The sequence below is a fragment of the Aspergillus novofumigatus genome (genome assembly GCF_002847465.1).
Source record: "Aspergillus novofumigatus IBT 16806 chromosome Unknown P174scaffold_8, whole genome shotgun sequence".
NCBI lineage: Eukaryota > Fungi > Ascomycota > Eurotiomycetes > Eurotiales > Aspergillaceae > Aspergillus > Aspergillus novofumigatus.
Window position 1 is genome coordinate 1,613,188 of NW_020194281.1, and position 25,039 is coordinate 1,638,226.

General features: G+C 48.3%; 12 protein-coding genes across 12 annotated transcripts; 2 read left to right on the top strand and 10 right to left on the bottom strand.

The window, feature by feature from the left end:
• Positions 1 to 640: 640 nt before the first annotated feature.
• Positions 641 to 1,854, bottom strand: P174DRAFT_445372 (putative aldo-keto reductase). The gene is made up of 3 exons (XM_024828325.1): positions 1,628 to 1,854; positions 1,398 to 1,580; positions 641 to 1,350 (listed from the first exon to the last, which is right to left on the bottom strand). Exons 1-3 carry the CDS (start codon positions 1,794 to 1,796, stop codon positions 728 to 730), a joined length of 975 nt encoding a protein of 324 aa, XP_024679060.1. The 5' UTR covers positions 1,797 to 1,854; the 3' UTR covers positions 641 to 727.
• A 205-nt stretch (positions 1,855 to 2,059) lies between these two features.
• P174DRAFT_424640 (pyridoxal phosphate-dependent aminotransferase) lies at positions 2,060 to 3,235 on the bottom strand (the record flags this gene model as incomplete). The annotated part of the gene is made up of 1 exon (XM_024825214.1): positions 2,060 to 3,235. One exon carries the CDS (start codon positions 3,233 to 3,235, stop codon positions 2,060 to 2,062), a length of 1,176 nt encoding a protein of 391 aa, XP_024679061.1.
• Positions 3,236 to 3,380: 145 nt separating this feature from the next.
• On the top strand, positions 3,381 to 4,068 carry P174DRAFT_297827 (VOC family protein). Its single transcript, XM_024821615.1, has 4 exons — positions 3,381 to 3,567; positions 3,611 to 3,716; positions 3,759 to 3,859; positions 3,905 to 4,068. Exons 2-4 carry the CDS (start codon positions 3,686 to 3,688, stop codon positions 4,049 to 4,051), a joined length of 279 nt encoding a protein of 92 aa, XP_024679062.1. The 5' UTR covers positions 3,381 to 3,567; positions 3,611 to 3,685; the 3' UTR covers positions 4,052 to 4,068.
• A 338-nt stretch (positions 4,069 to 4,406) lies between these two features.
• Positions 4,407 to 4,673, bottom strand: P174DRAFT_377642 (chitin binding peritrophin-A domain-containing protein; the record flags this gene model as incomplete). The annotated part of the gene is made up of 1 exon (XM_024822766.1): positions 4,407 to 4,673. The coding sequence occupies one exon, from the start codon at positions 4,671 to 4,673 to the stop codon at positions 4,407 to 4,409; it is 267 nt and encodes an 88-aa protein (XP_024679063.1).
• Positions 4,674 to 6,690: 2,017 nt separating this feature from the next.
• Positions 6,691 to 7,368, top strand: P174DRAFT_445376 (uncharacterized protein; the record flags this gene model as incomplete). The annotated part of the gene is made up of 1 exon (XM_024828326.1): positions 6,691 to 7,368. One exon carries the CDS (start codon positions 6,691 to 6,693, stop codon positions 7,366 to 7,368), a length of 678 nt encoding a protein of 225 aa, XP_024679064.1.
• Positions 7,369 to 7,534: 166 nt separating this feature from the next.
• On the bottom strand, positions 7,535 to 7,955 carry P174DRAFT_424643 (uncharacterized protein; the record flags this gene model as incomplete). The annotated part of the gene is made up of 2 exons (XM_024825215.1): positions 7,535 to 7,756; positions 7,809 to 7,955. The coding sequence occupies 2 exons, from the start codon at positions 7,953 to 7,955 to the stop codon at positions 7,535 to 7,537; spliced, it is 369 nt and encodes a 122-aa protein (XP_024679065.1).
• A 1,126-nt stretch (positions 7,956 to 9,081) lies between these two features.
• On the bottom strand, positions 9,082 to 10,434 carry P174DRAFT_463889 (cytochrome P450; the record flags this gene model as incomplete). The annotated part of the gene is made up of 6 exons (XM_024830326.1): positions 9,082 to 9,183; positions 9,223 to 9,333; positions 9,380 to 9,440; positions 9,475 to 9,638; positions 9,679 to 10,097; positions 10,167 to 10,434. The coding sequence occupies 6 exons, from the start codon at positions 10,432 to 10,434 to the stop codon at positions 9,082 to 9,084; spliced, it is 1,125 nt and encodes a 374-aa protein (XP_024679066.1).
• A 771-nt stretch (positions 10,435 to 11,205) lies between these two features.
• On the bottom strand, positions 11,206 to 12,006 carry P174DRAFT_515557 (uncharacterized protein). The gene is made up of 2 exons (XM_024832200.1): positions 11,855 to 12,006; positions 11,206 to 11,806 (listed from the first exon to the last, which is right to left on the bottom strand). The coding sequence occupies exon 2, from the start codon at positions 11,797 to 11,799 to the stop codon at positions 11,350 to 11,352; it is 450 nt and encodes a 149-aa protein (XP_024679067.1). The 5' UTR covers positions 11,800 to 11,806; positions 11,855 to 12,006; the 3' UTR covers positions 11,206 to 11,349.
• A 363-nt stretch (positions 12,007 to 12,369) lies between these two features.
• Positions 12,370 to 12,716, bottom strand: P174DRAFT_377669 (uncharacterized protein; the record flags this gene model as incomplete). The annotated part of the gene is given in 2 exon segments (XM_024822770.1): positions 12,370 to 12,476; positions 12,494 to 12,716. The coding sequence occupies 2 exon segments, from the start codon at positions 12,714 to 12,716 to the stop codon at positions 12,370 to 12,372; spliced, it is 330 nt and encodes a 109-aa protein (XP_024679068.1).
• Positions 12,717 to 13,350: 634 nt separating this feature from the next.
• P174DRAFT_507178 (NACHT and WD40 domain protein) lies at positions 13,351 to 19,154 on the bottom strand (the record flags this gene model as incomplete). Its single annotated transcript, XM_024831359.1, has 5 exons — positions 13,351 to 16,238; positions 16,288 to 16,299; positions 16,344 to 18,299; positions 18,349 to 19,013; positions 19,052 to 19,154. The coding sequence occupies 5 exons, from the start codon at positions 19,152 to 19,154 to the stop codon at positions 13,836 to 13,838; spliced, it is 5,139 nt and encodes a 1,712-aa protein (XP_024679069.1). The 3' UTR covers positions 13,351 to 13,835.
• A 911-nt stretch (positions 19,155 to 20,065) lies between these two features.
• P174DRAFT_445379 (uncharacterized protein) lies at positions 20,066 to 21,277 on the bottom strand. Its single transcript, XM_024828327.1, has one exon. It carries the CDS (start codon positions 21,179 to 21,181, stop codon positions 20,180 to 20,182), a length of 1,002 nt encoding a protein of 333 aa, XP_024679070.1. The 5' UTR covers positions 21,182 to 21,277; the 3' UTR covers positions 20,066 to 20,179.
• Positions 21,278 to 21,461: 184 nt separating this feature from the next.
• Positions 21,462 to 22,112, bottom strand: P174DRAFT_413356 (uncharacterized protein; the record flags this gene model as incomplete). The annotated part of the gene is made up of 1 exon (XM_024824345.1): positions 21,462 to 22,112. The coding sequence occupies one exon, from the start codon at positions 22,110 to 22,112 to the stop codon at positions 21,669 to 21,671; it is 444 nt and encodes a 147-aa protein (XP_024679071.1). The 3' UTR covers positions 21,462 to 21,668.
• Positions 22,113 to 25,039: the final 2,927 nt, after the last annotated feature.

Below are 25,039 nucleotides of genomic sequence, written 5' to 3' on the forward strand. Positions count from 1 at the left end.
CTAGTTCATATAGTGACCCAAATCAGCAATTAGGGTTGGATCACCTCGGATTTCTGATACGCGGCAGATCATCGACGAGAGAGAACGGGGGGAAGATGACCCGAAATAGGATATGTTTGCAACACATCTCTAGAAGCAGAAATTGACTCTAGCTTGATCTATACCCACTTTTCTCTTGGTGTTGAGTTGTTCATTCGCTTTCCACGCCCCACATCTTGTTCGTCCCGACGGAGCTCGCCGCCACCCGGAGAGATCCCGAACCAGGAGTTAGTGTTTTGCTCAAGATCAAGATCGTTGCCCTGAGGCCCCTGATATGCTATGTGTGGCTTTCATCCTGTTATGCTACGTGATAAAAAACCGCAAACTAGAGACAGGGTCCATGCGTCGATGTCTTGGTTTCGGGTGTGACCGCATGACTCAGGTGTCTGTTGTCCAGCCGGCCTATCCAAGGTTGGAAAGCTGGTATGGCTGTCTAGTTGCTCTCGGCATTGATTGTTTTTGCCTGCGATAGTGCTATAAGGCCAGTGTCATGCCCGTTAGAACTACCGGGGACAATGCAATGTTACGCAAGTATATATGGAAGATATATAATGCTTTCGGTAGAAACACATAATTACCATCAGCTGCAATATAAATGGCCCTGTGCTTAACGTTTATATATATAGTTATACTGAAATTGCAACGCGTGGGTTAGCTCCATTTATCCATGTAGATATAGTGACATTATTTATAGAGCGGGGGTGTCTGCAAAACACGACGCCGAAAAGGCCTCAGGATACCGACCACCAGCAACATCTGCCGCATTGCAAGCCGATCGGACCTCCTTCTCTTCCTCGGCCGACAACTCAACGCTCAAGCTGCCCAGATTCTCCTTCAACCGCTCGAGCTTGGTCGTCCCCGGAATAGGAAAGATATCATCCCCCTGCGCCATCAACCAAGCCAACGTCAACTGCGACGGCGCAACCCCCTTCTTCGCGGCAACGGCCTTCAGCCTCTCCACCAGCGCCAGGTTCTTCGGGAAGTTCTCCTTGCTAAACCGCGGCGACAGCCTGCGGAAATCACCCTCCTCAAAATCATCCGCCGAGGTAATCGCCCCAGTCAAAAAACCCCGACTCAGCGGCGAGTACGCCACGACCGCCACGCCGAGCTCGCGCGCCGTCTCGAGCAGTCGGTACTGCGGGCTCTCGATCTCCAGCGCAAAGGGCGAGTATTCCATCTGCACGGCGGTGATGGGGTGGACTTTGTGCGCGCGCCGCAGGGAGTCTGCACTACACTCGCTTAGACCGAGGTATTTGATTTTGCCTTCTGCCTTGAGCTGCGCCATTGCTTCGACGGTCTTTTCGATGGGGTCTTCCGGTCGAGCCGGTGGCAGTAGTAGAGGTCGATGGTTTTGACACCCAGTCGGGCGAGGGAGCGATCGCATGCTTCGCGGGCGTATTCGGGTGAAGAGTCGACGGAGCGTTGTCCGTTTGGTCCCCAGCGGTTGGCGAATTTGGTTGCGAGAAAGATGTTGTCTCGTTTGGAGGGATTGGCTTTGAACCATTTGCCGAGGAGGTCCTCGCTGTCGCCGTATATGTCGGCTGGGATTCTGTTAGTCGGGTTCATGGGGACTGAGGAGGTTACATACCGCTATCCCAGAATGTTTCACCGAGTTCGTATGCAGCATCGAGCAGGGCGAGCCGCTCAGGATCGGGTCTGGCGGTGCCGTAGAAGGAACTCAGACCCATCAACCCGAAGCCGAGTCGGGGGACTTGAGGGCCGTTCTTTCCCAGGGGACGAGTTGGAAGGGTAGGCATGATGATTGTTACGGATTGGATGGTTTCAATGTGATTGTCATGATGGGCAGTACACCTGGAATCCTTTTATATGTGGAATGTTGACGGGAAAGTCTGATTGTGGAGTGACATCAGTGGAGATGGCCGCTGCGGAAATAAGACGTATAAATCCGTTGATGACATTGAGAACGGAAATAACACTTATGACCACTAGCCAAACTCTATCAGGAAACTTATGCTTGGAAAACAGTCATAACTGTTGCAACTTCCGACTGATCCGCAGTTCAATCACTGGGGATACCCAACGCTTTCCTCACTTTGGCACCCAGCCCCTTCAGCCTCCCAATAGTCTCATTGGAGAACACAAACCGGATATACTGGCTACCGTGCACCTCTCCCCATCCATCCATAGCAGTTGCGCACACACCCTGTTCCAGCAACCGCTTCGACGCCGCGCTCGCGTCCAGCCCGAAATCGCTCACGCGGAGAAGCAGGCTCCACCCACCCGCAGGGACCCCAACGGGCAATCCATCGAGTTCCGCAACGACAAGATCCCGGCGGGCCTGTAGTTCAGCCACATACGGCGCCATACTCTCTGATGACCTGTCCAGCGCAGTAGCCGCGGCTTCCTGAGCGATCCCAACAGGCACGACGACATTGGCCATAGAGACCGCCGCTATGTCGCTGATGAGGTCCTCTGGTCCCACGATCCAGCCAACACGCCATCCGATCATCCGCAGCTCTTTGGCGGACGAGCCGACGGTAACCGTTCGCTCGAACATCCCAGGTAAACTGGCTGGGTGAATCACCGGCCGTGCATCGAAGACCAGTCGCTCCATCGCAGCATCCAGAATGAGAAGCAGGTCTTTCTGTACGCAAATCTCCGCAATGAGGGTCCAGTCCTCTAGGGTAAAGTAGCCCCCGCTCGGCATCGACGGGGACATGAGCAGCATCGCAGTAGTTTTATCAGTAATCGCCTCCCGCAGCGCGGCCTGGTCCAGCCTCCACTCTTTCCCTGGCTGGAAGGTGAAGGGCATAAGCTTGGGGACGCCGCCTGCAAGAAGAACCCGATTGATGAGCCCCCGGTAGGTCGGATCCGTTAATATAACCTCGTCGCCTTCCTCGATGGTTGCCAGGAGAACGTTCAGGATACCTGATAGGCCGCCCACGGAGATAACGCAGTTGCGCTCACCGGAATATGCCATACCGGAGAGCTGCGAGACGTGTCTGGCTGCGGTGTCTTTCAGGCGGGCTTTGCCGGTGAATGGGAGGTAGCTGTTACATGCCTCGTCGGTGACGGCGTGCTGCGTGTAAGCTAGAGCTTCTGGATCCGGTGGAATGTTGACGTCTAAATTTTCCAGGCGTAGGTAGTCGTTGCTTCCTGCGTCGGCGATCTGGGCCATCTGGTCCACATTGATGCCTTGCAGGTGGTTGAGTCGTCGGGGGCGAGTACGGGGCATTTTAGCGATCTACAATATAAGACGTATGTTGGATGCCTGTTACGTTGTAAAAGAGTCGATAATGAATGCCGAAGATGGGCCAAGTTATATACTGAGAACCCCGCACTTGGGATTCACTTGTTCGTATTCACTGATAGCGCGACATTCCCCTGTTCATCTTATGAAACGGTCGTAGAATTCTTTCGAATTATGATCTATTATACCTATTCGGACATCATCGAGTGCAGTGACTCACCTAGAGAATAGCAGTGCAACTATTGGCTGGCCGAAGCAACAATGGCATCCACCCCCAGAAGGCAGCCCCTGCTGCCCAGGACGTAGAGAAGCTCAAGGTTAGTCAATCAGACACAGGAAGCCGGCAGCTAATGATAGCAGACACTCTATACATCTCTGTTCCCGTCGTGGGAACGGAAACCAGCGCATGGCGGAGCAACTGAGGATGGAACTCAGATGCAGCATTCCAAATTCTCTGACCTTAAAGGTATTTTCTCCTTCATAGGTGTGTTGCAAACTGACGGTGTAGGACTTGCCGGTGCAATCGTCAAAATGTCTCAGGACGGGCCGGGAATAGAGCAGGGGGCTCAAGGGGTGACTGTCTATTATATTGTCGATTCTCTTGAATTGGTCAGCTCATCTACCCGTTTGATGAGACAATGTTGACTAGGTTAGATGGAGAAAAGGGTAAACGAGCTAGGTGGATGCGTCATTCAGGCGAAGACGACTGAGAGTGCGTATGGTTTCGCTTATGAAGTTTCAGCGATCCGGAGGGGAACAAGTTTGGTTGTTATGAGGTGCGCTGTTAACGTTGATGCCTAGAGAAGTCTACAATTGAGCTGTTTATTCTTCATAATGCACGATATTCATGATAGCCCAGTTGCTACACAATAAGCGGTCCTGTAGATGTATTTAGGAGCGATCAGGGGACGGTACATTTAAAGGAAAGGAGCCCAAAGCCTGGGGAATGCAATGCTGGAATGTACGTGGGAATGACATGAAATCACGATGATTAGCCTCAGCATCAAAAACAGTTCTGATAATACAACTCGGTCTATCTCCCTCTATCATAACATGGTATAAAACCCAAAGCAGAATCAAATGCAATCCAGTCTCAAATGCAATGAATTATGCATAATTCCAGTATAGCAGTAAACACGCGCAACTCAAAGTAGAACTATTGGTTCTCAGAGTGATGACCCCTGTGGAAGCAGCTGGCGACGGTCTGCTCGTGGACACAGACACCCGTCGTCGGGCAGTAGGCAGTACCGGGGCCGCAGGTCTTGAGGACGGGGGCGCCTCCGGAAGCGCATTCGTAGAAGTTATGGCAGTTGGAGGTATCGGGCCATGCCTCGCCAACCTTGCAGTGCGCGATCCCTGCAGTGGCGGATGAGAAGAGGAGAGAGGCCACCAGGGCGGACAGCGCTTGGTAGATGAATTGCATTTCGAGGGTAGTCTGGGAAGACTTAGTAACGTATGGATGGTTTGAGTGGGTGAAAGTACCTGAGTATGCGACTAAGGAGTAACAAGCGAAAGATGTGAGAGGATATCTGGAGATTGAAACTTGATTCTCAATTGATATTATGAAAGGATGGTTGATATTGAATGAGCTCGAAGTCATGGCCATCGAGCCATCTTTATACCTTTTCTGTGTCCATAAGATGTTAGAAAACGGACATCATGATGTGCCCCTGTGCCCGACATCCAAATAGTGGCACGTATATTGACCTTCCGCAGGCGATTCTGACATGGCCTGTGGTAACTGTTTTCGCATACCTCAGTGAAGTTAGTCTGAAGCGGCTAGGAGGTAATCTCGAGCATCAACTACATAGGAAAAGCGAGCATAATGCAAGCAACAGACCGTCTTTTCCGAGAACGTACAGAAATGTGTCAGGGCATATTCTCGGGCCATACATGAACTGATTTCTTCCACGTGGCTGCTGGATATTATTACGCGTATCCAGTTCATGTCAGATCACTAAATTAAGAACCGGGGAAGTGTCGTGCTAGAGGATTGACCATTAACTTGGGGCGTTTATGTTACGGCTTCTTCCTGCACATCCTGACTTGCTGTCGATATTCCTCCTTGACAACCAACAACTGGCGTATGCTGCCATTTCTTTATTGTGTAATTGATACTGGCTAATTGATTAAGCGTACACGAGTGATGGAGTCTGGAGATGATGTTCTTGCCGAGTATCAATGGACGGCCAAGGGATGAGGGCCGCCAGCAGCCACGCCGCAGAATGCTGGAATGCTGGAATGTGGGCAGCTTCCGAAGCCACACACCTTTATTTTATCCCTGGGGTTATTTCTGAAAACGAAGGGCGCTCGCAGTTCGCTGTTGTATCCGAGTTTACGATCGACATAGTAGCAATCAACGGCCTTCCTGGCAAACAAGGATGTGATTGCCGTCTACCTCGTATACTGCAATGCTTTCGTCAAATGGAAAGCTTTAGATTATGAATAGCCTATTCTCGCTTATCCCTTGTCAACCAGGAGAAATACTAGTTATGAGATTCCATGATGCTGCGGTTATCACAAATGCTCTAAGGGCTGCGGTTGCGTGACTCGAGCATAATTCAACGAAACTATGTAGCTTAACGCCACCTTGGCCAATGTAGGCTGAGTTTTACTTCAGCCACTCCGGCTAAGAATGCACTCTTAATGGAACACCAGATTGGGTTCAAAAGCGAAGTCTGGCTGGCTTAGATACCGAAATAGTCAAGCTTAACTTGCTACAAACAAGCCTTGTTGTCCCGCATGAGCCAGAATTTGGTTGTGGAGTACCGGAAAGAGGAGTTCAAACATAGGTTCCTTCGTTATCATTTTGTCTTCATCTTGATTTTATCCTGTATATCAGCAGTCCGTTGTACGAGCCTGGAGCTCACAGTATGGAATCGTAGTAATTCAGGTCATGTATGTAGACCGGCCTTGTACGCGATGATATCCTCGTCATCTGTATTAGAATATTATCTGCCTATGAAAAATCCGATCATCATTACAGTCCATAGCAAATGTTGAATCAAGTGTCTCCATGTTTAGCCGAATACTGCTGGAACCTTCGGAGTCCGTTTGACATGTCCCCTCTTCTGGGGGCAAGTGAGCAAGGCCAAGCCAGCCTTGGGGTTGACCGAAATTACATCTTTGTTGCCATTCGCCAGGGATATGGGGATTGTCCATGATGCAGCCTCGGCTCGTATCGTCAAACATAATCGCTGTCTGCCAAGGACGGTGGCTTCCGTGCTTCCATCGTGAGTGGTTCTTCGTGCATCGAATACGAAGATCAGCGCGTCCAGCCCCTAGAAATGGTCTGACACCAAGAGACTGCAAGGCTCGTGGGGTTTAATCATAAGGAAAGGGGCGCCCCAGTTGACCGATTGATCTTCGTTTGCTTTCTTGGTCGTCAATTGTCCATCCAAACCACCTTCTCTTGCGATCCACACTCTACCCACAGCAAAATGAAGTGGTCGACTCTTCTCCCTCTGGCTCTCTCCACATTCTCTCTCCTCCCCTCCACAGGCGCATGGGAAGTAACATGGACCGACGGCGACAACCAAAAGCACAGCCAGTCCGGAACTGGCCCCAGCGACTGCATCGTGATCGATAACCGCAAGGGCAACATATTCAAGATCGACTCCCAGGGCGAAAAGGGTATCAACATGCTCCTCTTCACAAACAACAAGTGCGATGGCAAGCCAAGTGGCATGGCGACCGAGATCTTCTCCAAGGCATCTTCCCAGGATCTGCTCGGCTTCCAGGTCGTAGCTCTTTCAACCGCAACGACGGCAACCGCTACGACTGGAAAATCGGTCAGCCGAGTTGCGACGACGTTCCCGGCCAGTGAGACGGCCTCGACGAGCGCCGGCGATAACGGCGAATCGATGACGATTCAGCCAACGGATTCGATGACGATCCAGCCGACAGATGAGATGAGCACAACTGCGACTGCGACCGCGACCGCGACCGCGACCACAACTTCGACTACTGGAAGCTCCAGCACAGTGTCTTCGACGACTTCGAGTGCTGCGAGCGCAGCTACCCCCAACGCGGCAGGTCAGCTGGCTTCGAACGGGGATATGGTGAAGGGGCTCGTTGGTACCATCTTCGGATTGGGGCTGGTACAATGGATGATCTGATGGGCTGTCGGGATCAGGGCTTGACGCCTGGTACGTTGGTCTCAGGCTGTGTGGCCCAGGACTCCTGCCTGTTGCCCCTTCTTCTATTCCTCTACGCTTCTTACGACCCTTCTTATGATTAATTTTAATATCGCTCTGTGCAATACCATGGATGCATCCATTTAATTCAGTTACGAAGATAGCATGACTTCCGGTGGAGTTCGACTCTGAACCACTTTCTTGGGTCGCCTTTTTGCTTGATGTTGAAGTGGGCGTAGGGGGTTGGAGCGGGGCGGTTTGGCTGGATGGCGGGGCATGTCTGGCCTAGGTGGCACAGTGGGAATTTGGCTATCTCTAAGACAGTGCGGGCTCTATCGATTAGATCGTCGGGGATGACGAAACTGAAGTCCTGCACATGGTGGGTTAGATGAAGGTAAGCTGTAGTTGGGACATGTGCTTACTGAGACTTGGAGAGGTACTCCGTAGAGATTGAAGACGAAATCGCCCCAGAGAAGGTTAGGGATCCCATGGGCTTTAAGCAGGCGGGAAATGGAGCAGACCAACTCCTTGTTGGCTGCGAGGTCGCCTCTGAATTTGAAGTCTGCCATCGTGCCGGCACGTATGGATCATCTGTCTAAGAGATATCGACCTCTGGTAGGAGTGCAACTGGTATATATAGTGCTAGTCGGGGGTCCGTCCATTGTAACAATTGTCCCTATCTTGTTGATAGAGATGTGTCAAAGAAAAGTGAAACAAGTGCCAGTGACAGAATCGGGAGCATGGGGCTTTCATATCGAATCCGTCGGATGATATTCAGAAAGAGTCGGCAGGTTGTCTTTCTCGACGCTGTGACCCATGAGCATATCAGACACAAGTGCGACAGATCCATCCTATCTTTGATGTGATCGCCATTTGTATTGGAGAATGATCTAGGCGTAGGGCTGTTTCAGCAACAAAGAAAATATACCGTTTGTCTACTCTACTACCGGCACGTCCTCAAAAGACATCCCAACGAAGAATCACAAAGAAGATGTATGAATGACCGCATTCCGCCTTGGGAGGCTCGCACGGCTCGAGACTCGGTATGGAAGAAGCAATTCGAGTGAGTTCGAGAGTGTTTCATTCTCCGTCTTTGAGCATCATTATACACAATGTCGAAAGTCGACCTCCGCTAGCCGACCGAGAAAAACATATCGCAGCCAAAGTCACTCAGAGCCCACTATCCAAGACCTCTGGTTAGGGTCTTTCAATCTCGACACACTTCTTGCCATGACTGAACGAGGTATCGGCTCCAGTCATTGAACAACCACATGAAGTTGCCTTGGTTGTAAAGAAGTGTCTCAACCTCTAGAATCAAGAGACAACGGACCTATTTTTTTTCTCGGACATTTCATACATTGATGCAATAACATGCTGGCTTCCTCGTGGTAACAAGCAACGCAAGCATTATGACACTACTCCTGGAGCATATTCGTCACCTTTGTAAACACCGTAAGCTCACCATGCTTGGAAAGCCCCAGCGAATAGTCACTCACGATCCGAATATCATCAAGGTCGTGTCATGCAGCACCATGTCGAACCGATGGACCATGTAAGCGATGGCCATGAAGAGCTCGATATACGCGAGACTAAATGTGAGTAGCGATTCTTAGCTTCGTACTGGCGTGGAGTTAACTCACTCCATGCCGACACATATTCTGCTTCCCCGGTTAGATACGTAGTCAAACGCTCCGGCTAGTCTGAAGCTTCGATCCAGCGCTCTGGCCGGAAGGTGCGCGGGTCCGGGAACAGACATGGATCTTGATGAACAGACCATGTGGACATACGTACGGGTGTCTGTCGTCTCAGTACAGTACAGAGTCAAAGAAGTCTCACCACCGGGGGGATCGTATAGTCCTTGTACTTCAGAGCCTCTGTTGGAGCAATCCTCGGAAGCCGAATGGTAGTCCCGAATGAGAGACGAAGGGAGTCATTGATCACTGCGGTCTGCACAGGTCAGTTGTCATCTGCTCAATTGAGGTCGTGCAGTTACCAGATACGGCAGTTTTTCCAGCTCGGCCCACGTCGCTGTGCTGCTCAGCGCAGGCAGAACACTCGAGTGCAACTCGTCCCTTCGCCATGTAGAACGTGGCAATGGTCAAGATCCGTGCAGTGGTCTCTATGCCCGCCCCAAGGAGGATCAAGGCCTCATCCTTAACACGGGCGAGGCTCCGTTCTTCCGGCGGAAGGGAGGGGTCTGTTGTCTGTCTGCTGAAGATCGTTCCGGCGCTCTCGTCATGCTTGGACTGCGACTAGGTGGCATGGTCGAGGACGGATTCCATGGATCCAAACAAGGCGGTTTTTACCCGGATGAATGAAACACATTATCTGCGTCGGATTCGTACGAATGACCGGCACCAGGAACGGGAAGAAGCGAAGCCAATGCACGAAATTCGCGGTCTCGTTTGTTGCTTTCCGGATATCATTGCGGTACTGCGGGTCCTCGAGGAAGCCCCAGCTTTTACCGTATGCATAGTGCGTGATCACATCGGCACCGAGGGCTGAAAAGGCAGCAGCTACCGGTATGGCTGACTTGGTGCCGTACGCTTGTTGGAAGCGTTGCATTAGCTTCAGGACTCTCTCTTCGATCACTGGAGAGAGGGCCGTGATGCTTCGGTGGAACCGGTGATGGCCATGGCTGACTGTGGAGATGGTAGACAAGGGGGGAGAAGTTATATGAAGCCATTGGGGACCTCTGTCGCGTTTGTGGGCTGCGCCGGCGTGATCGTATCGTAGAACAAGGGGGCTTTAATGTGTAGTTCACGAGGATTGATACGGACGATTGGGCCTGGCTGATGTGAGAGACAAGGTGGCTGACAGTACACAATCAACATTACCGTATCTCTCATGCATCTTTTCGATTTGGAAGAGGAACTGGCCCACCTTGATCACATCGTTGTAGAACTCGTAGAGGAAGGTGGCTGCAGTCAAATTAGGACCTGGGTATCTGCTCCACTGGTGGAAGAAGAGACGGTAGATCACTTGTACAAGAAAGTAGAAGGCAACATAGGCCAGAGCCAGTAGCAGCCAGGAAGACGATAGGAGCATTTTGGTGATTCACACTGATCAAGAGTGGTGGAAGGAGAACTGGGACAGGGCATAGACGGATATTTACATGAAATCCCCTCTATCTAGAGCAACCACAGGGAGAAAGCGTCTTTATTTAGCTGGAGCCAGGCCATCCGTAATGAATCTTTCGCGGTGTATATTCGTCTCCTGCAGGGCCCTTCCTTATGGACGATGCGAATCACGAAAGCCTGCATAGAGGAACGTTAGGCACACCGATCTGAAACCCTTTCGTCCGCAGAATCAGCTGGGGAACACCTAGCCCAAATTGTACACTGCCGATTGGATTTGATCCAGCAATCTTCTAAAGGATGAGCGGTCAGCCCAATAGGATCCCCGTCTTTTGACAACAGAGTAGTAATTGAGCCTTGAGCTCCGCGGATCATCCTTTCAAGGACGAAAGGACGAGAGATTGAGGGGCATCGCAATACCATGCGTCTGAAGCACCTTTGTCGTTACCGGAAAGAGATTTTATATTGTATGTCAATGACAAGCCCAGAAGGCCAATGGCAATTTTATACTGTTGACGAATGTCCAGGGTAGGTGATGAAAAGTCAGACAAGCCATTGTGAGAATCTAGTAGGTCTGGGAAGCCATGGGGAGAGTACTGCTTCCTTTCGTGACATGCAGCAAAGTAGCCCTCATCACTCTGGTGTCCGTTTCAGCCCTACCAGGGGTGATGGTAGGGGCTAGCAATAACACGAGTCTGGCCAAAATCTTCACTTGTCCTAGCAGTCCTTTCGGACTAAAACGGTCGGTGAAAATATTCATTTGTCTTATTCAGTCTTAATACACTCCTGGTACACATGAGGATAGAGTGTAGAAGTAGGGCTTCCCGTCTGCACCTAAAACCGACCAACCAGTACATGACATATCTCCCATCCTTCCCACAGCAAACTAGCAAACTCGCCTATCCGTTACCTCATAGGCGTAATTGTAATTCAAAGCAGCAAACACCTCATTTTCATCCTTCCTCTGCAAAGTAATCCAAACCATTTTACCATGGGCAGTCGGAGGGCTGTAGGCATCAGGCGCCGAGTGCGAGAACTTGCCCCCGTTGTAGTATTCCGGATGCAACTTCAGTGCTGTATCATCATCTTGTAGGTTCACTAGCAAACCAGACCATGGGCTGTAATTGTGCATGCCCAGGACCACGGTGAAGAAGTCGCCGGAGGATGTCTTGAAGCGGAGCATTCCAGAGGTACCGCTGCCTCCCATGAACAGCACATGCTCGCCGTCCTTCTCGGTCCAGGTGCATCCGTTGGCATAGTACCAGCAGGTCTTTTCGACAGCTGTAAGGGTGTCGGAGGTGCCGTTCTCGATACGGAGACGGATAGTGTAGGACATTGTAGCGCTGCAAGTGTCAGCATATTCTTGAAGAACTTTGTGGCAGCATACATACAGGATGCTCTTGTATCACTATGTCTGGACTTTCAATAGTGTAGGGAATGCTGCTGACTGCAAAGGATATACTTCAATAGAGGAAGAGTGTCTTGTCGAGTCAGATGGAGAAGAACAACTTCAATGCTCTAGGGAATTTACGCTTTATATAACAGAATCCTGATACTAAGGCCAATGCAGGTGCCTTCTCTCGGCTATTATTATCGTATAATCTTGTTTGCTACTCAGAACGCCACAGACAACCTAGTCAATGTCGCACTTCAGCGCTTTGGGCGCCATGCACTAGTGTTTGCACCTACATTAATCTCACGATGAACTATAGACAAGTGGCTCGGATATGACCGAGCCATGTGCCATCTCACGCAGAAAATAGATCTCACACAGCTGACATGCATTAAAACTAGTAGTGTTGGCGCATCAGTGCGTTTGCGTCAAGGTTTACTTGCAGGGCCGCATCCTGGCGCTTCACGTTCATCAACTACTTGTATATGCTCCCTTGCCACTTCATCACAGAATTCAGCCATTTCCAAGTCTTTCTGGGATAGGCCTTGCGGCCTGTGGGTGGTCCATATATAGGTCAAGGAATTGTATGTCTGCGCGTTTGGTCAGAGATGTCTGGTAATCTATATAAAAATCTTACTTACCATGATGGCCTCAGGATGATGATTCTTTCTTTTGCACTTTACACCAATGTAGTGGACAAAATCCAAAACGTTTGTATGGTTCTTGAAATAGTATTTCTTCTCGATTCCTTTGCCATCTGAGGAAATGTTCCACTTCGAGTCCAAAAGCTTTCGCAGCCGAGGAAGCCCGTCTTTCTCATCGAATCCATCAGCAAAACGGATACCGTCGAGTTGGTCCATAGCATGTAGGATGGGATCTGGAAAAAAAAAATATCTTCTGGTGATAGTGGTGATCTCGTTGAGTCAAAGAGTTTAAGGCAACTGTAGGGGAATATGGTTGAGATGGGAGATCGGGAGGAAATGAGGGGTAACCGTAGAACCCTGCAGCTGCGGGGTGGACCATAGTACGAAGCGACCAGGACATGCTCTTCAAAGATGCTACTATGATATTCAGCTTCAGAGAGCGATGTAGTTTGATGTCAGCATGTCGTATAACCCCAAGACGGAATCGCCGGGTTCGATAGTACGGTACGACCCTTGCCGTGGCGTTCCCCGGAAGGGAATCCTGCAGGACCGCGCTTAAACTCTGGTAGTGGCTGACGATAACTGAGCTGAAGTCATTGAAGTGGCGTGCTGACAATAAGTTATTATGCTTGCATTATGCCTATGGTTACTTGAGATAGAGGACCCCAGCTGAACTGGCAAACGGCTACTCATTAGTTCAACGGGTCTCACCGGCTGGGACTGAGCGTACGCGCACTGAAGTTGCATAAACCATCGATGGTCCAGCCACGGTGCAGCTTCTCCCTATGCGCTGTAATCCTAACAGGGGAACTCTCCAGCATGGCATTCACCCGGAACCATGGCGGACTTTGTCAATTCGGGTGTCTATGCTTTTTCAGCTGTCTCAAATATCCCATATCAGCTAGCCACTGGAGCATGCCACAGTTCAATAAGCGTACTCATAGGATTGGAGATTTTGATCCGCGTCGGCAGTTTAGCCCTTCCGGGACGACCGATATCATAACATATCTGCGGGAATGTTCCTGTTTGACTGGGTCTACTCTATTCTTCTGATCTAGGGCACTAGTGTCTTTGTGTACTAGGATACAGCACTGATAGCCTTACTTGGCCATTGTTACAAGAGCTGCCAAGGCATGTAAACCAGCTGGCAGCTCTGTTTTGTGGATATATCGCCTCTATCACGGCCGTTAATCAGTTGCCCATAAGGCGAAGCACACTGCCCTGTATAACTGTGATGTAAGAACAGGACGAAGGCGCTGAAGACGCCACATAATACGTCCATGCTCTCGTTGACTGCGACGGTATCGCCACGGTCACACAACACCAGTGGGACCATTAAGTGTCAGCGGAATATCCATCTGGTGCGAAGCCGAAGATGAGGACCTGACCCGATCGACAACCGATGGCAACCGTGTCGCCCTGTACGGCAGAGCACTCGGGGCGGAATTCGGGGGGTAGCCAAATGAAATCCTGGCCGTCGCGCGTAATCCAGGGACGGTCCGGGAGACCGTAACCGTAAACATTTGTCTCCGAGTAGTAGGCAGCGGAAACAGGCGCAAGGTCCTCCTCATCCGATTCCTCCTCGCTTGTTTCCTTGTCAGTTGACCTCTCGTCAGCTAATTCATCGGCGGCTGACTGCTCGTGCACTGATTCATAGTCGGCTGGTTCTCCCTCTTCGAATAACTCTTCTTCTGACGGACCATTGTTGCTAGCCAGACTGCCCGCCTCACCTGATCCCCTCTCTGCAACTGACTCTGGTTCAAACTCTCCGTGTGCCTGTTCTTGCCACTCGTCGTCGTTGTCCTCGTCATTTTCTTCGTCCTGAAGCTCTCTGCTCTCTTGATCAAGATAGGTTTGTTCCTCGGTCATATCTCCAGCCTCCGACGTCATCGCAGGGACAAGAGATGATACATCAACCTTGATACGCCCAATTTCAGTGACAAGGTACGTAGACGTAGGATCGAAAAGTAGCTGGTTTATAGAAGTGCCGATGTTGAACATCTGTATGCAATCCCCCGTGGCCGTGTTCCAAATCTTGATAGTGGAATCTTCTGATGCTGATGCAAGTTGATTGCCACTTCCTGAAAAGGCCAGCGACGTGAGTCGACGACTATGGCCCCGAATCCTCCACATGCAATATCTCGAGACCGTCCTCCACATCTTGATAGTGCCCCCCCTTAAGCCTGCTGCCAGTTGCTCACCAGTAGGTGAGAAGGCTACTAAAGTAACCTGGAAATGATCAAGTGTCTGCATGCATTTCCCTGTGTCTGTGTCCCAGATCTTGATGTTGCCACCCATTGAGCATGATGCCAGTTGCTCACCAGTCGCTGAGAAGGCTACTGATTCAACCCAAGAAAAGTTATCGCCTTGGTGCTTGAACGTCTGCATGCATCTTCCTGTGACTGCGTCCCAGATCTCGATATCACCGTTGAATACGCCTGAAGCTACTCGATCACCAGCCATTGAGAACGCTACTGATGCAACCGAGCGACTGCCCACTGGCCTCTCGAGCGTGCATATGCATTTGCCTGTGACTGTGTCCCAAATCCATATAGTGCCTTCCCATGAGAGAGATACTAGTCGATGACCACTTGCTGAGAAGGCGACCGACTTGACCCGTTGACGACGGCCCTGGGCTGGTGTCGTGTTATTGACTATGGCCATGTCCCAAATCTCAATATCAGCAAACCCGGCCGATGCGAGCTGATCACCGGTTGCTGAGAAGGACACTGATGAGATCTCACCAGTACTATGGCCCACAAGCGTCCGCATGCATTTGCCTATGGCCGTGTCCCAAATTTTAACAGTTCCATCAAATGAGCCTGATGCCAGTCGATCTCTGTCTCTTAAGAACCTTACAGAGAAAACTGTCTCCTCATGGCCATGAAGTGTGTGCAAGCAAGCACCTGTGGCTGTATCCCAGATCTTAATAGTGCCATGGTATTCCCCGGAAGCAAGTCGCTTATCATCCGCCGAGAATGCTACTGACTCGACAAACGCACCATAGTCACCAAGTTTGTGCATATGTTTGTCCCTGGCGGTGTCCCAGATTATGGTACTGCCCCCATCCAAGCCTGCTGCTAGTCGAGCATCGGCGTTTGAGAAGGCGACTGAATGGACTGCATAATTCACTTCAACAGTTTGCACGCATTTGCCGGCGACAACATCCCAGATTTTGATGGTCTCATCCGATGACCCGGATGCAAGTTGCTTACTAGTTGCTGAGAAGGATACTGAGGAGACCGGACCGTTATGCCCCTGGAATATTTGCACGCAATCCCCGGTGGATGTATCCCAGATCTTGATAGTGTGATCTCTTGAGCCTGATGCTAGTAGATTTCCGTCTCTTGAGAAGGCTACTGAATTAACCATGTCATCATGACCCTGAAGTGTCTGCATGGGACCACCTGTGGCTGTGTCCCATATTTTTATAATGCCATTCGTCAAGCCAGATGCAAGTCGATCACCGGCTTCCGAGAAGGCCACCGATTCGGGTGTAGTCGTATGGAGGTCAAGCGTATATAGGCGAGGACTCCAATCCAGTTGCGGGATAGGTATATGAGATATCCGGGAGTGTAAAAATTTCCCGAACGTCTGCCGAATCAGACTCCTTTGTGGGGCAAAAACAAGACCGGAGAAATACGCCTGGAGCGGCGCTACGTCAATCACTTGACGGAAGAAACGGATAAATCGATGCATGTCGCGAAGGAACGCAGATAGTTCAGTGTTGTTGGCGGACTATGACTTCTATAAGCATACGTTCGCATAAAATCGAATAGTGACTTACGTCAACAGCAGTCTGTAATTCCTTCAGGAGCCTGATGCTCTCCGAAATCCACCGACAAGACTCAGTGCCTCCAGCCAGTGGAGGAAATGCTCTTTGAAAAATCTAAGGATTGCTCCTCCCTCGGTCAGGTCGTTCTCAAAGCCCTGGCGTTTTGCTTTGCATAGATGGCCGACCCAAAAAACACAGGAGTACCGTATTGGAGCCAACGGGTCCGGGTCAGGCGGCGTTACAGCACTGGTCTCAAAACCTGGGTACGGCAAAGCATAGATGTTGTATCTCAGTATCGAACCCATCGCATTGATTGAACGCGCGCTAATGTCCGCATTGCCTTGGCCGACGCCGCTACTCAGTTTTGTGGTGTAGTTTGCCTCGAGATAGTCCTTGGCGGACTGGTGGATCAGGGAGACGGTTTGGCCAGATATCGTCAGGAATGAGCCGCATTTCTCGACAATTGTCCGAGGGTTAATCTTTGGTTGCAATCCAGCAAGGACGGCGAGCTCCGGCAGCGAGAGAGTACGATATGCGAGAACCACAGCGACTAATATGTTCTTGCAGCGCTTTTGGTTTTCCGGACTGTCCTTCTCGATTTGAGCCATAATTAGTTCGTACACATTCGACAAGCCTGAGGGAATCCTTTGGATGGTCTCAACGGCGTCCCACCCATCCACTCCGTCCAGTTCTTTAAACGCTAATGCCACCCAGAGGAACGTGGACATAGCTCGCTGACGGATCTCGTCCGAAAGTTGCGCCAGGGTATCCGTATCATAACCGTCTTTTCCCTTCATGCTGTCAAGCTTATGGTCAATATATGCGTTGACTGGTCCTTCCAGAAGCCTAGGGTCCAACGTCACCGAAACTGTTGAAGCATGAATATCCTTAAGCTGCTTGCCGCCTGCGTAAACAATAATCTCCGGACGGCTAGAGACTAGCCATTTCACCTTACTGGAGAGAGCAAGCGAAGAATCAATCAGCTGAAGGAGCTGATCCAGGCCCGGGGTTTTCCGGTCACACTCGTCAAGGGCGTCGATAGCGAAATATATTGGGGAGAGGCAAGGGTCTTGTAGCATGCTGCGAAGTGCGTCGGATAGCACATAAAATGCGCGCTCGCCTCTCAAAAGAGGGGTACCAGCATTTCTGCGCTGGTCTCGGAGGTGCGAGATGAGAGACGGTTGCTGCACCAGTAGCTGCCAAATCAGCGATCGCAGGATGGTCGTTGCGCTGTTCCGGGTCTGATCTGTACCTTGACAGAAGAAGTACGAGACACTCGGTGAAAGGGCGGAGGGCTGACCGGAAAGCTTGCGAATGATGCCCATGAAGAGCATCGTCTTGCCGGTGCCGGCAGGTCCGTCTATCCACAACACACGGCAGGATTCTCTGTTGCGCCCGTCATCGAGCCAATTGGTAAACGCGGCGTACTCATCGGTGCTAAAAACCCAGTCATACGCATCGTCGAGCAATTTATCCTTCTTCTCCTCAATGTCCTTCAGATCGTACTGTGGGTCCACTGCAAAGAGATCTTGGAGGCATTCTTTGTCCTCATCGTTCCTTCGCGTCGTCTTTTGCAAGGCGATAAAGTCTTGCAAGTTCTGATGAATGTCACCAAGATATTTCTCCATTTCACTACCAGAGTCGACGAGCTGGCGCAGAGAGCTCTTGTGATACTCTCGGTAATATTGCTCCGAGTACTCCCGCACGACGATTTCAGCATCCTTAACACGCACCAAATCACCATCCCAGTCGTCCAAGTTCGCTAGTCCGCGCAGGAATCCGATGCCTCGATGCCGGTAATAGGTACAGACGCTCTTCATCTGGTACAGGAGGAGTTCCTTGTAAAGCCGCACAACTGCCTTCTCCAGCAGTTCTAAGACATTTTCGAAAGACTCCGTTCCGATCATAATATTGTTCTTGTTCAAGAGGTGTTCGGTTAGGGCGCAATACCAGTCCATTCTTGAGGTAACATGAGCGATGCCTGCCAGGTTAGACTTGGTAGCCTGCGCCGGATTCAGGAGTATCTGGGCAAACATTAGTTGATCCAAAAGAGAGCGAGCGATGACTGCTTACTTGTAACCCAATACAAACACCAGCCCACGGGAGCGCAGCCTGCGGTATGTTCTGGATTGCGAGGTCGATCATCCCTTTGGCAGAAAGAACAAACTGGGCGACATCACCCACTGCCATTTTGATCTTTGACGACGTTTCAATCTTTTCCTGACCATCGCTGAGTAATTTCTTCAGATATTCCTGACGTGTGGTTGGACTTTGCAATCGGGCAGCAAGCTCATCGTCTTCGGGGGCAGAGACACCAGAACCTTTCTTGGCCTTGAGAACTGCGGTGAGAGTCTTCAAGTAAGACTTGACAAGGTCAGCAGTAGCCCTATCCTCCTCAAGGCTATCGTAAGCGGCATTCCAGATTCTCTGGGATATGGAAAGCTCTGCGCTCTGTTTCGTCAAGTGCTCTTCGGGTCCGGGTCCGGCCAGAGCAGGATCGACGACCAGCGAGGCAGAGTGAGGAACATGCGCACGGTCACCAGTATCAGATGAGACATCCAACATCGCTTTGAAAGGTGATGTTGTTGTCGGCTGACGGTTTCCGGAGGTCGCGATTGTCACTTCGGCCTTTTTCCCAGATGGATCCGAGGAAGGAGGCGACTCCACCACGTCGCTGGACGGGACTTTTTCGCTGTCTGATGTATTCCACCGTTTAGCAGACAGACAGTCGTAGAGATCTAGATGGCCGAGTACCGGCTTTCAACTCGCAACTTACCTGTTGGCGGGGGAGTGGGTGAGGCGACATCGCTAGAGCTATCGTTCGGACTCCTAGTTTTCCTAGCCCTCCAGTTTTTCCAGCGATCCTTTACGCTGGGCATGGCTTCGATTTGACAGGAATTATGTCGGCTACAAAAGGAAATGCCTATGTAGTCAAATGGAATAGAGGTCTCCACAAGCCAATGCTGCAATCGCAAGGGCAGTGAGAACAGTAATGAAGGCGGGTCAAGTTGAAGGCTGCAAGGAGCAAAAGATAATAACCGCCCAAGGGAGAATCATTCGCTAGCCGTCCCCGACAATGGGGGAGAAGGTCTGAATTGAAGGTGATGAAGGAGGGGATAAAAAGGTAAGCACCGTCAGCTCGTTGTGAGGGGCCAGCGCCGACAATGGATACAAGGCTGGTCAAGAATACATTTCTATTGGTCCACAAAAAGACCAATTGTTTCAATCTTACAGTGAAAGATATCATTTGTACAGAACCAACAAGTGCCCTAGGATTTTATAACATTTCCCATCTCCTTGAGTTCCTGAATGCGGGCCGAGCCGACGAAACAAACTCAGTTGTAGGGACATTTTTGCAGACTACAGTGTACTACATTCGTACGAAAGAACCCATCACTCTTTTTGCTGTTACCGGCTGGTATTTCCAATAGTTGGAATCTAAATATTGATCTAAGGATAGAAAGACGCCACGAGGGTACCCCCAGGTACTACATGGTGAACTATATACGTCAAGCAGGTATAGTAGGATCCAATGTCGTACTGTATAAGTATATGATATCACTACTATATAAGGGTTCAATATCCCAATTATTTTGTGGTCCCCGTCTATGGCTGCGAATGGTGTGGGATATGTAATCTTGTAAATTTCAATGTGTACCTTTTGTATAAAGTCCATCCTAACCTACACCATGACATGAATTACTCCTAATATGATCAGTACCTCCAGCTGCCAATATAGTAAGAGAAGATGCTGCTAAAGGAGAATATCAGAGCATTGAAGCATAAAGTATGCATAATCCTTCTTACTGTTTGAATAATCATCATTGAGGGGAGATATCACTAATATACATATCATATGCCGAGCTACATCACAGAGAAATCAGTCCAGAACGAGAAAGGCATACTATTTCCGACTCTCCTCATCTTTCAAACGGTCGTGCTCATACTTCTGCACCTTTCTCCACTCCCGTTTCACCTTCCGAACAGCCAGCCCAATCATCCCCGAAACCAACCCGAGGACCAACACCGAATTCTGCAGTCCGTTTGGATGAATCCAACCCACATTCCCCTCCATAGCACTGACACTCATGAGCGCAAAGTTATACGTCCCATGAAACAAAACCGCGGGACCAACCACTCCCCACAGCCCTAAGGAGTCCCCATGATAATCCCTCCGCGTAGCCCGCAGCGCCGTCAGACAAGCCACAGAAAGATGCCCCAGTTGACCCAGCACAACTCTTTCAACGAACGTCAGCAGTACTTTTGGCCAGCTCTCCTGGCCTCCCTCGCAGGCTGAATAGATGAACCCAATGTTCTCAACGGCACTGAAGCCTAATGCACTGGCAAGGACGTAGTCAATGTATGCCCTATCGCGGCGTTGTTTCTTTTTGACTTCTCTCCGTCGCGCATAGACGACCGGCATATATTTCAGGAGTTCTTCGACTAATCCAGCGGCAAGATACGTCAAAGCACCGTTGAAAACCCAGTTCTGCCACGAGGAAGCTAGTTCGGCACGGCGGAGTAGTTGCTCCTCTGTTAGCCCGGCAATAGTCGTACGACCAAATTCAGTCCAGAATTCGGTGCGTACATCCTCAGAGGAGAAGAGGGCAGCGCTGACGGCTTGGCAAATGCCCATTTGGACAGCAGCTGCGGTGGCTAAACCGAGGGTGCCGCTTAAGGTGAAAGTCCAGATGAGTGGTTCTAGCTCCGCGTGTCGAGCGGGAGAGGCATTGCTGCGTTTCCTCCATTTCTTGTAGAACACGGCTGTTGGAACTAGACTTAGAGGAGAGAGAAGGGCGGTCTTTGGAGATGTGGTGGCTATGAGCAGAAGGGCGGACGGAGGACCCAAGTAACAGAGAAGACGAGTGGAAAGGGAGAGCGAACTATTCAGCCCTGCGGAAGACATTCCAAAAGATTAATGATCTTGCAGGTCAAACTAAGGTGCTCGATGAGGAAGATGATCCTTCCTGTCAATCTGAGTCGCCAGAACGCAGGTCAGGCCACCAACCCCCCGGGATCTGTAGTCACTCTGAGTCGCGAGAGGGGTCAATCTGACATCACATGATATAATCCTGGCATCTGGGCCAATAAGACACTGCGAACACTTAAAGTGAGGTTTTTCAGGGGTGAGACCCAAATGATTCCGAACTTATGGTACACCTTGCGAAGGAGTACTAAGGAGTGGGCTTGCTTGTAAGAGAAAACTACATCAATGATTAACTCCAGCAGATGAAGTGCAGTGGTGGAGGGTTTGAATAGGGCAGTAATGAAATTGTTATGTATACCGCCTTCATGCCTCTGGATTCAGAAGACGGACAAACATGAACATGGCTTGCCCCAATGCTCCAGTAACAATGGTAGAAGGACGATAGTGAGAACATCTATTTCCTAACTCATTTCCAGCAACTCTGAGATGGAAGCTCTGCAACATTCGCAGAAAGCGTCCCCTCCGAAATTGTTCCGGAGGGAGACAGAAGACGAAATGCCTCTTCGCCAGTCACAACACCAGAGTTTTGTTCGATAACCACAAAGTTCAATGCCTTATTATTGCTGGGGTTCGTTGCTCTAAAGCATCTCCCGCAGTTTGGATCATTCCACCTTGTAACAGCAGGCGAGGCACCGACATTTGTATTCGGTTGTAACTTGTTCCCCAGTTGTTGGAGGTTATTTACCCCGTATCTTGTCATGAGGCCATTTGCACCGTCTGAGCAGGAAAATAAGGTGAGTGCAGTATTTTGAGCGTAGTCATAGTCGCGATTATACTTCAAAGTTTCCGCTATGACACCCGGGAGGACGGCAGAAGAAAGAATGGCAGCCGTAATGGTCGAAAACTTCATCGTGATGGAGGATTTGGTTTTTCAAGGATAAGACTCTCTAGGACAAGGAATATTTGAGCAGATGTGAACTGCACAGCAAAGCAAATTTGGTCAAGACAGTAGGAACATCCAGGAGTCAGAGAGGCTATTATATTTTCCAACATGCCCATTCAAGCCGGATAGCTGGGCTCTCAATGGCCCGCAGCCATTCTACATTACTATTAGTACTGTGTGATGAACTGGTTGTATTCTCAATGCTGCCCGAGCGTCCCATCATACGCTTGTACACCTTGTGGAAGCTCAGAAAAAGGTGGATGAGCATGTATCTACCATAGTTGTGGTGGGCGCCAAGCAATGTAATGCCCGTATTCAAGAGTAAGGCCTAGCAGCTATTTAGCAAGAAATGGAGTAAACAGTTATGTAGAAGCATCTTAGGCAGCTCATGGATGAATTAGATTACGCCATTAAGAGATATTCAAAGCTAAAGGCCAAGCTGGAGCTGAAGAAGGAAGATTAGATATTATGTGTTATGGTGAGATATAACTGACTCCTATTAAAGCTAGCTAATCAGAATATTAAGATGTGGCTAGGTGAATGGGAAGATGTGATAAGTGAATATAATCATCTTAGATTAAAAAGTCTTACTAGGGAAGATGCAACTAGGTCCTTGTCACACCCTGGGGTCCGTCTCTGCTGTTCTCTACTAGTCAACTACTTTGGGAATGGGGTGATATAGTCCAGGGACTATATCTAATACTTGCCTGAGGCCTACTGACTGTGTAGCCTAACAATGCAACAATACAATGATCTGAATAGGATTAAGGACAACCAAAGGTAATATAAGAATAATAATAGTAGAGATAGAAGCAAGGCCTATTAAGTACATATATTTAATAATAAAGAGTAACTAATAAATTAGACTAGTAAACTTATACTTAAGTAAATAACTTATATTAAACACAAGGAACTAAACTAAGAGTGTTAGATATAGTAATAATAAATATCCTTATATATCTATAGTTCCTCTTGATGGTATACTGAATGGTATGTTCTAAGTATAAAGGTAGTAGGTTATATACTCTTATTCTAAGGTCTTAGTATACTATTTATATACTATTTCATCACATGCTTGTAGTCATAGAATAACTATTTAGTTATGCCCTACTATGTGGTTTTCCTATAAGAATCTATCTAGATTAAGTATTTCTCTAGATTGCTCTGTGATCCTTCCTGGATTGATTAGTGATCAGCAATCCTCTTTGATTCTGCCCGTCACATCCGCCTTGCGCTAATGCGGCTGTGTTGGTGTCGTAACAGAAGGCTACTTAATTAAGGCTAAGGCATGGATTTATATATGAGACATATAGTAGATGACATATGATGATACTATAGCTGCTACTCTTACTGCATGAATATTCCACACATTAATAGCTATTGCAGCAGTATTTAATCTTGATATACAGCAAATTAATGCTGTTAACACCTAGACTGGTTAAACCCAACCCGGAAACCCCAACCCAACCTGGCCTAAACCCACCTTGGGCTGGGTCTGGGTTTAGAATTTCTAACCTATAGGCTAGTTAGGTTCTGAGAATGAGAACCCATTTAGGTTTTAGGTTAAAAAATAGGCTGGGTTGGGTTAGGTTAGGTTCTTATTATAGGCTCTCTAGAACCCATGTTATTATAATATAGTTTTAATTATATAGGTATATATAGTAAGTGCTCTGCAAGTTAGCATAGATAAAATCTAACTAAGGTTAGATTCAGTATTATAAGAGTATTAATAAGTAAATTAATATTGTATTAATAAGGAAAAAATATTATATTAATAATTTAATATCCTAATTTAATATCTTCTATTAAGCATCGCCTGATATGTACTATATTTATACTAGTGATGAATTAGTTGCTATGGAACCTGGGGCTGACATAATGTTATTTAAAGTAGAGTTGGTGATGGAGGAAGATTATCTTCTTATATATTATCTAGTAGATCTGCCTGACCTTCCTTAATATTATTAATATCTTCCTCTTTACTAATATAGTCAGGCATATCTACTAGATTAGTATTATCTTCTTCATCTCTAATAGTACCTCTATCTTCATCATCCTCCTGAATGCCTGTAAATTCTTATTAAAGTTTAAAATTTTTAGCATACATCTAGATCATTATTACTTAGATTATGCCTAGGAGAAGATGACTTTAATAGTAGTAATAGATATCTTAAGATATATTAAAAAGATGCTCAACCCCCACACTACTAATAGGTATAGCTAAGAAGTCTTATACCATTCTTGCAAGAATAGGAAAATAATTCTTATACTATTTCTAATACTTAAGTATATTCATACCAGAGGGCATAAGACCTATAATTAGTTAGTAAATCTAACTTAAGTTAGAATTATATAATATACCTTCTTATAAATAATCCTTAATCTCACTTAAGGTATTATTAGTTTAGGTTAGAATATATATTTTACCCTTCCATATAATAGTAATAACTCAATCCAGTTTAGAAAGATAGTTAGAGGTATAATTTATCTTTACTTTCTCTAGAAAGACTATAGTATAGTAAGCATAAATATCCTTAAGGGCACTAGTATACCTATTATGCTAGTTAATATTATTATCACTCCATATATCTTCCTAAAAGACTTTTAGTTTAAACTAAGGAGCTAGAATAGTTATAATAGCATAAATATATCCTTATGCATAGTATATCTTACTATAATACTGACACAGCTTATTAATAGCCTTAGATAAGGCATGCTGTAGTTCCCTCTTCTAAGTTATATACTTTAATTCTAGTCATTATTAAGTATCCTCTAAATGCTGAAATAAGGAGTTATAGATATTAAAGGCCTTATAGACTATAAGTCTATTAAACTCTAATAAGGCAAGAGTAAAAGCAAAGAAAGGGTGAGTTAGCTAAAGTAGGTATTTAATC

Bases quoted from the DNA above. Each gene is read 5' to 3' on its own strand.
- P174DRAFT_297827 (XM_024821615.1), top strand. From the start codon at position 3,686: ATGCAGCATTCCAAATTCTCTGACCTTAAAG. The intron at 3,717-3,758 runs GTATTTTCTCCT...CTGACGGTGTAG, and splicing joins CAAATTCTCTGACCTTAAAG to GACTTGCCGGTGCAATCGTC. The intron at 3,860-3,904 runs GTCAGCTCATCT...TGACTAGGTTAG, and splicing joins TTGTCGATTCTCTTGAATTG to ATGGAGAAAAGGGTAAACGA.
- P174DRAFT_445372 (XM_024828325.1), bottom strand. From the start codon at position 1,796: ATGCCTACCCTTCCAACTCGTCCCCTGGGAAAGAACGGCCCTCAAGTC. The intron at 1,581-1,627 runs GTATGTAACCTC...ACAGAATCCCAG, and splicing joins TGAAACATTCTGGGATAGCG to CCGACATATACGGCGACAGC. The intron at 1,351-1,397 runs GTGTCAAAACCA...CTCGACCGGAAG, and splicing joins TCGCTCCCTCGCCCGACTGG to ACCCCATCGAAAAGACCGTC.
- P174DRAFT_515557 (XM_024832200.1), bottom strand. From the start codon at position 11,799: ATGTCCTACACTATCCGTCTCCGTATCGAGAACGGCACCTCCGACACC.
- P174DRAFT_445379 (XM_024828327.1), bottom strand. From the start codon at position 21,181: ATGTCTTCCGCAGGGCTGAATAGTTCGCTCTCCCTTTCCACTCGTCTT.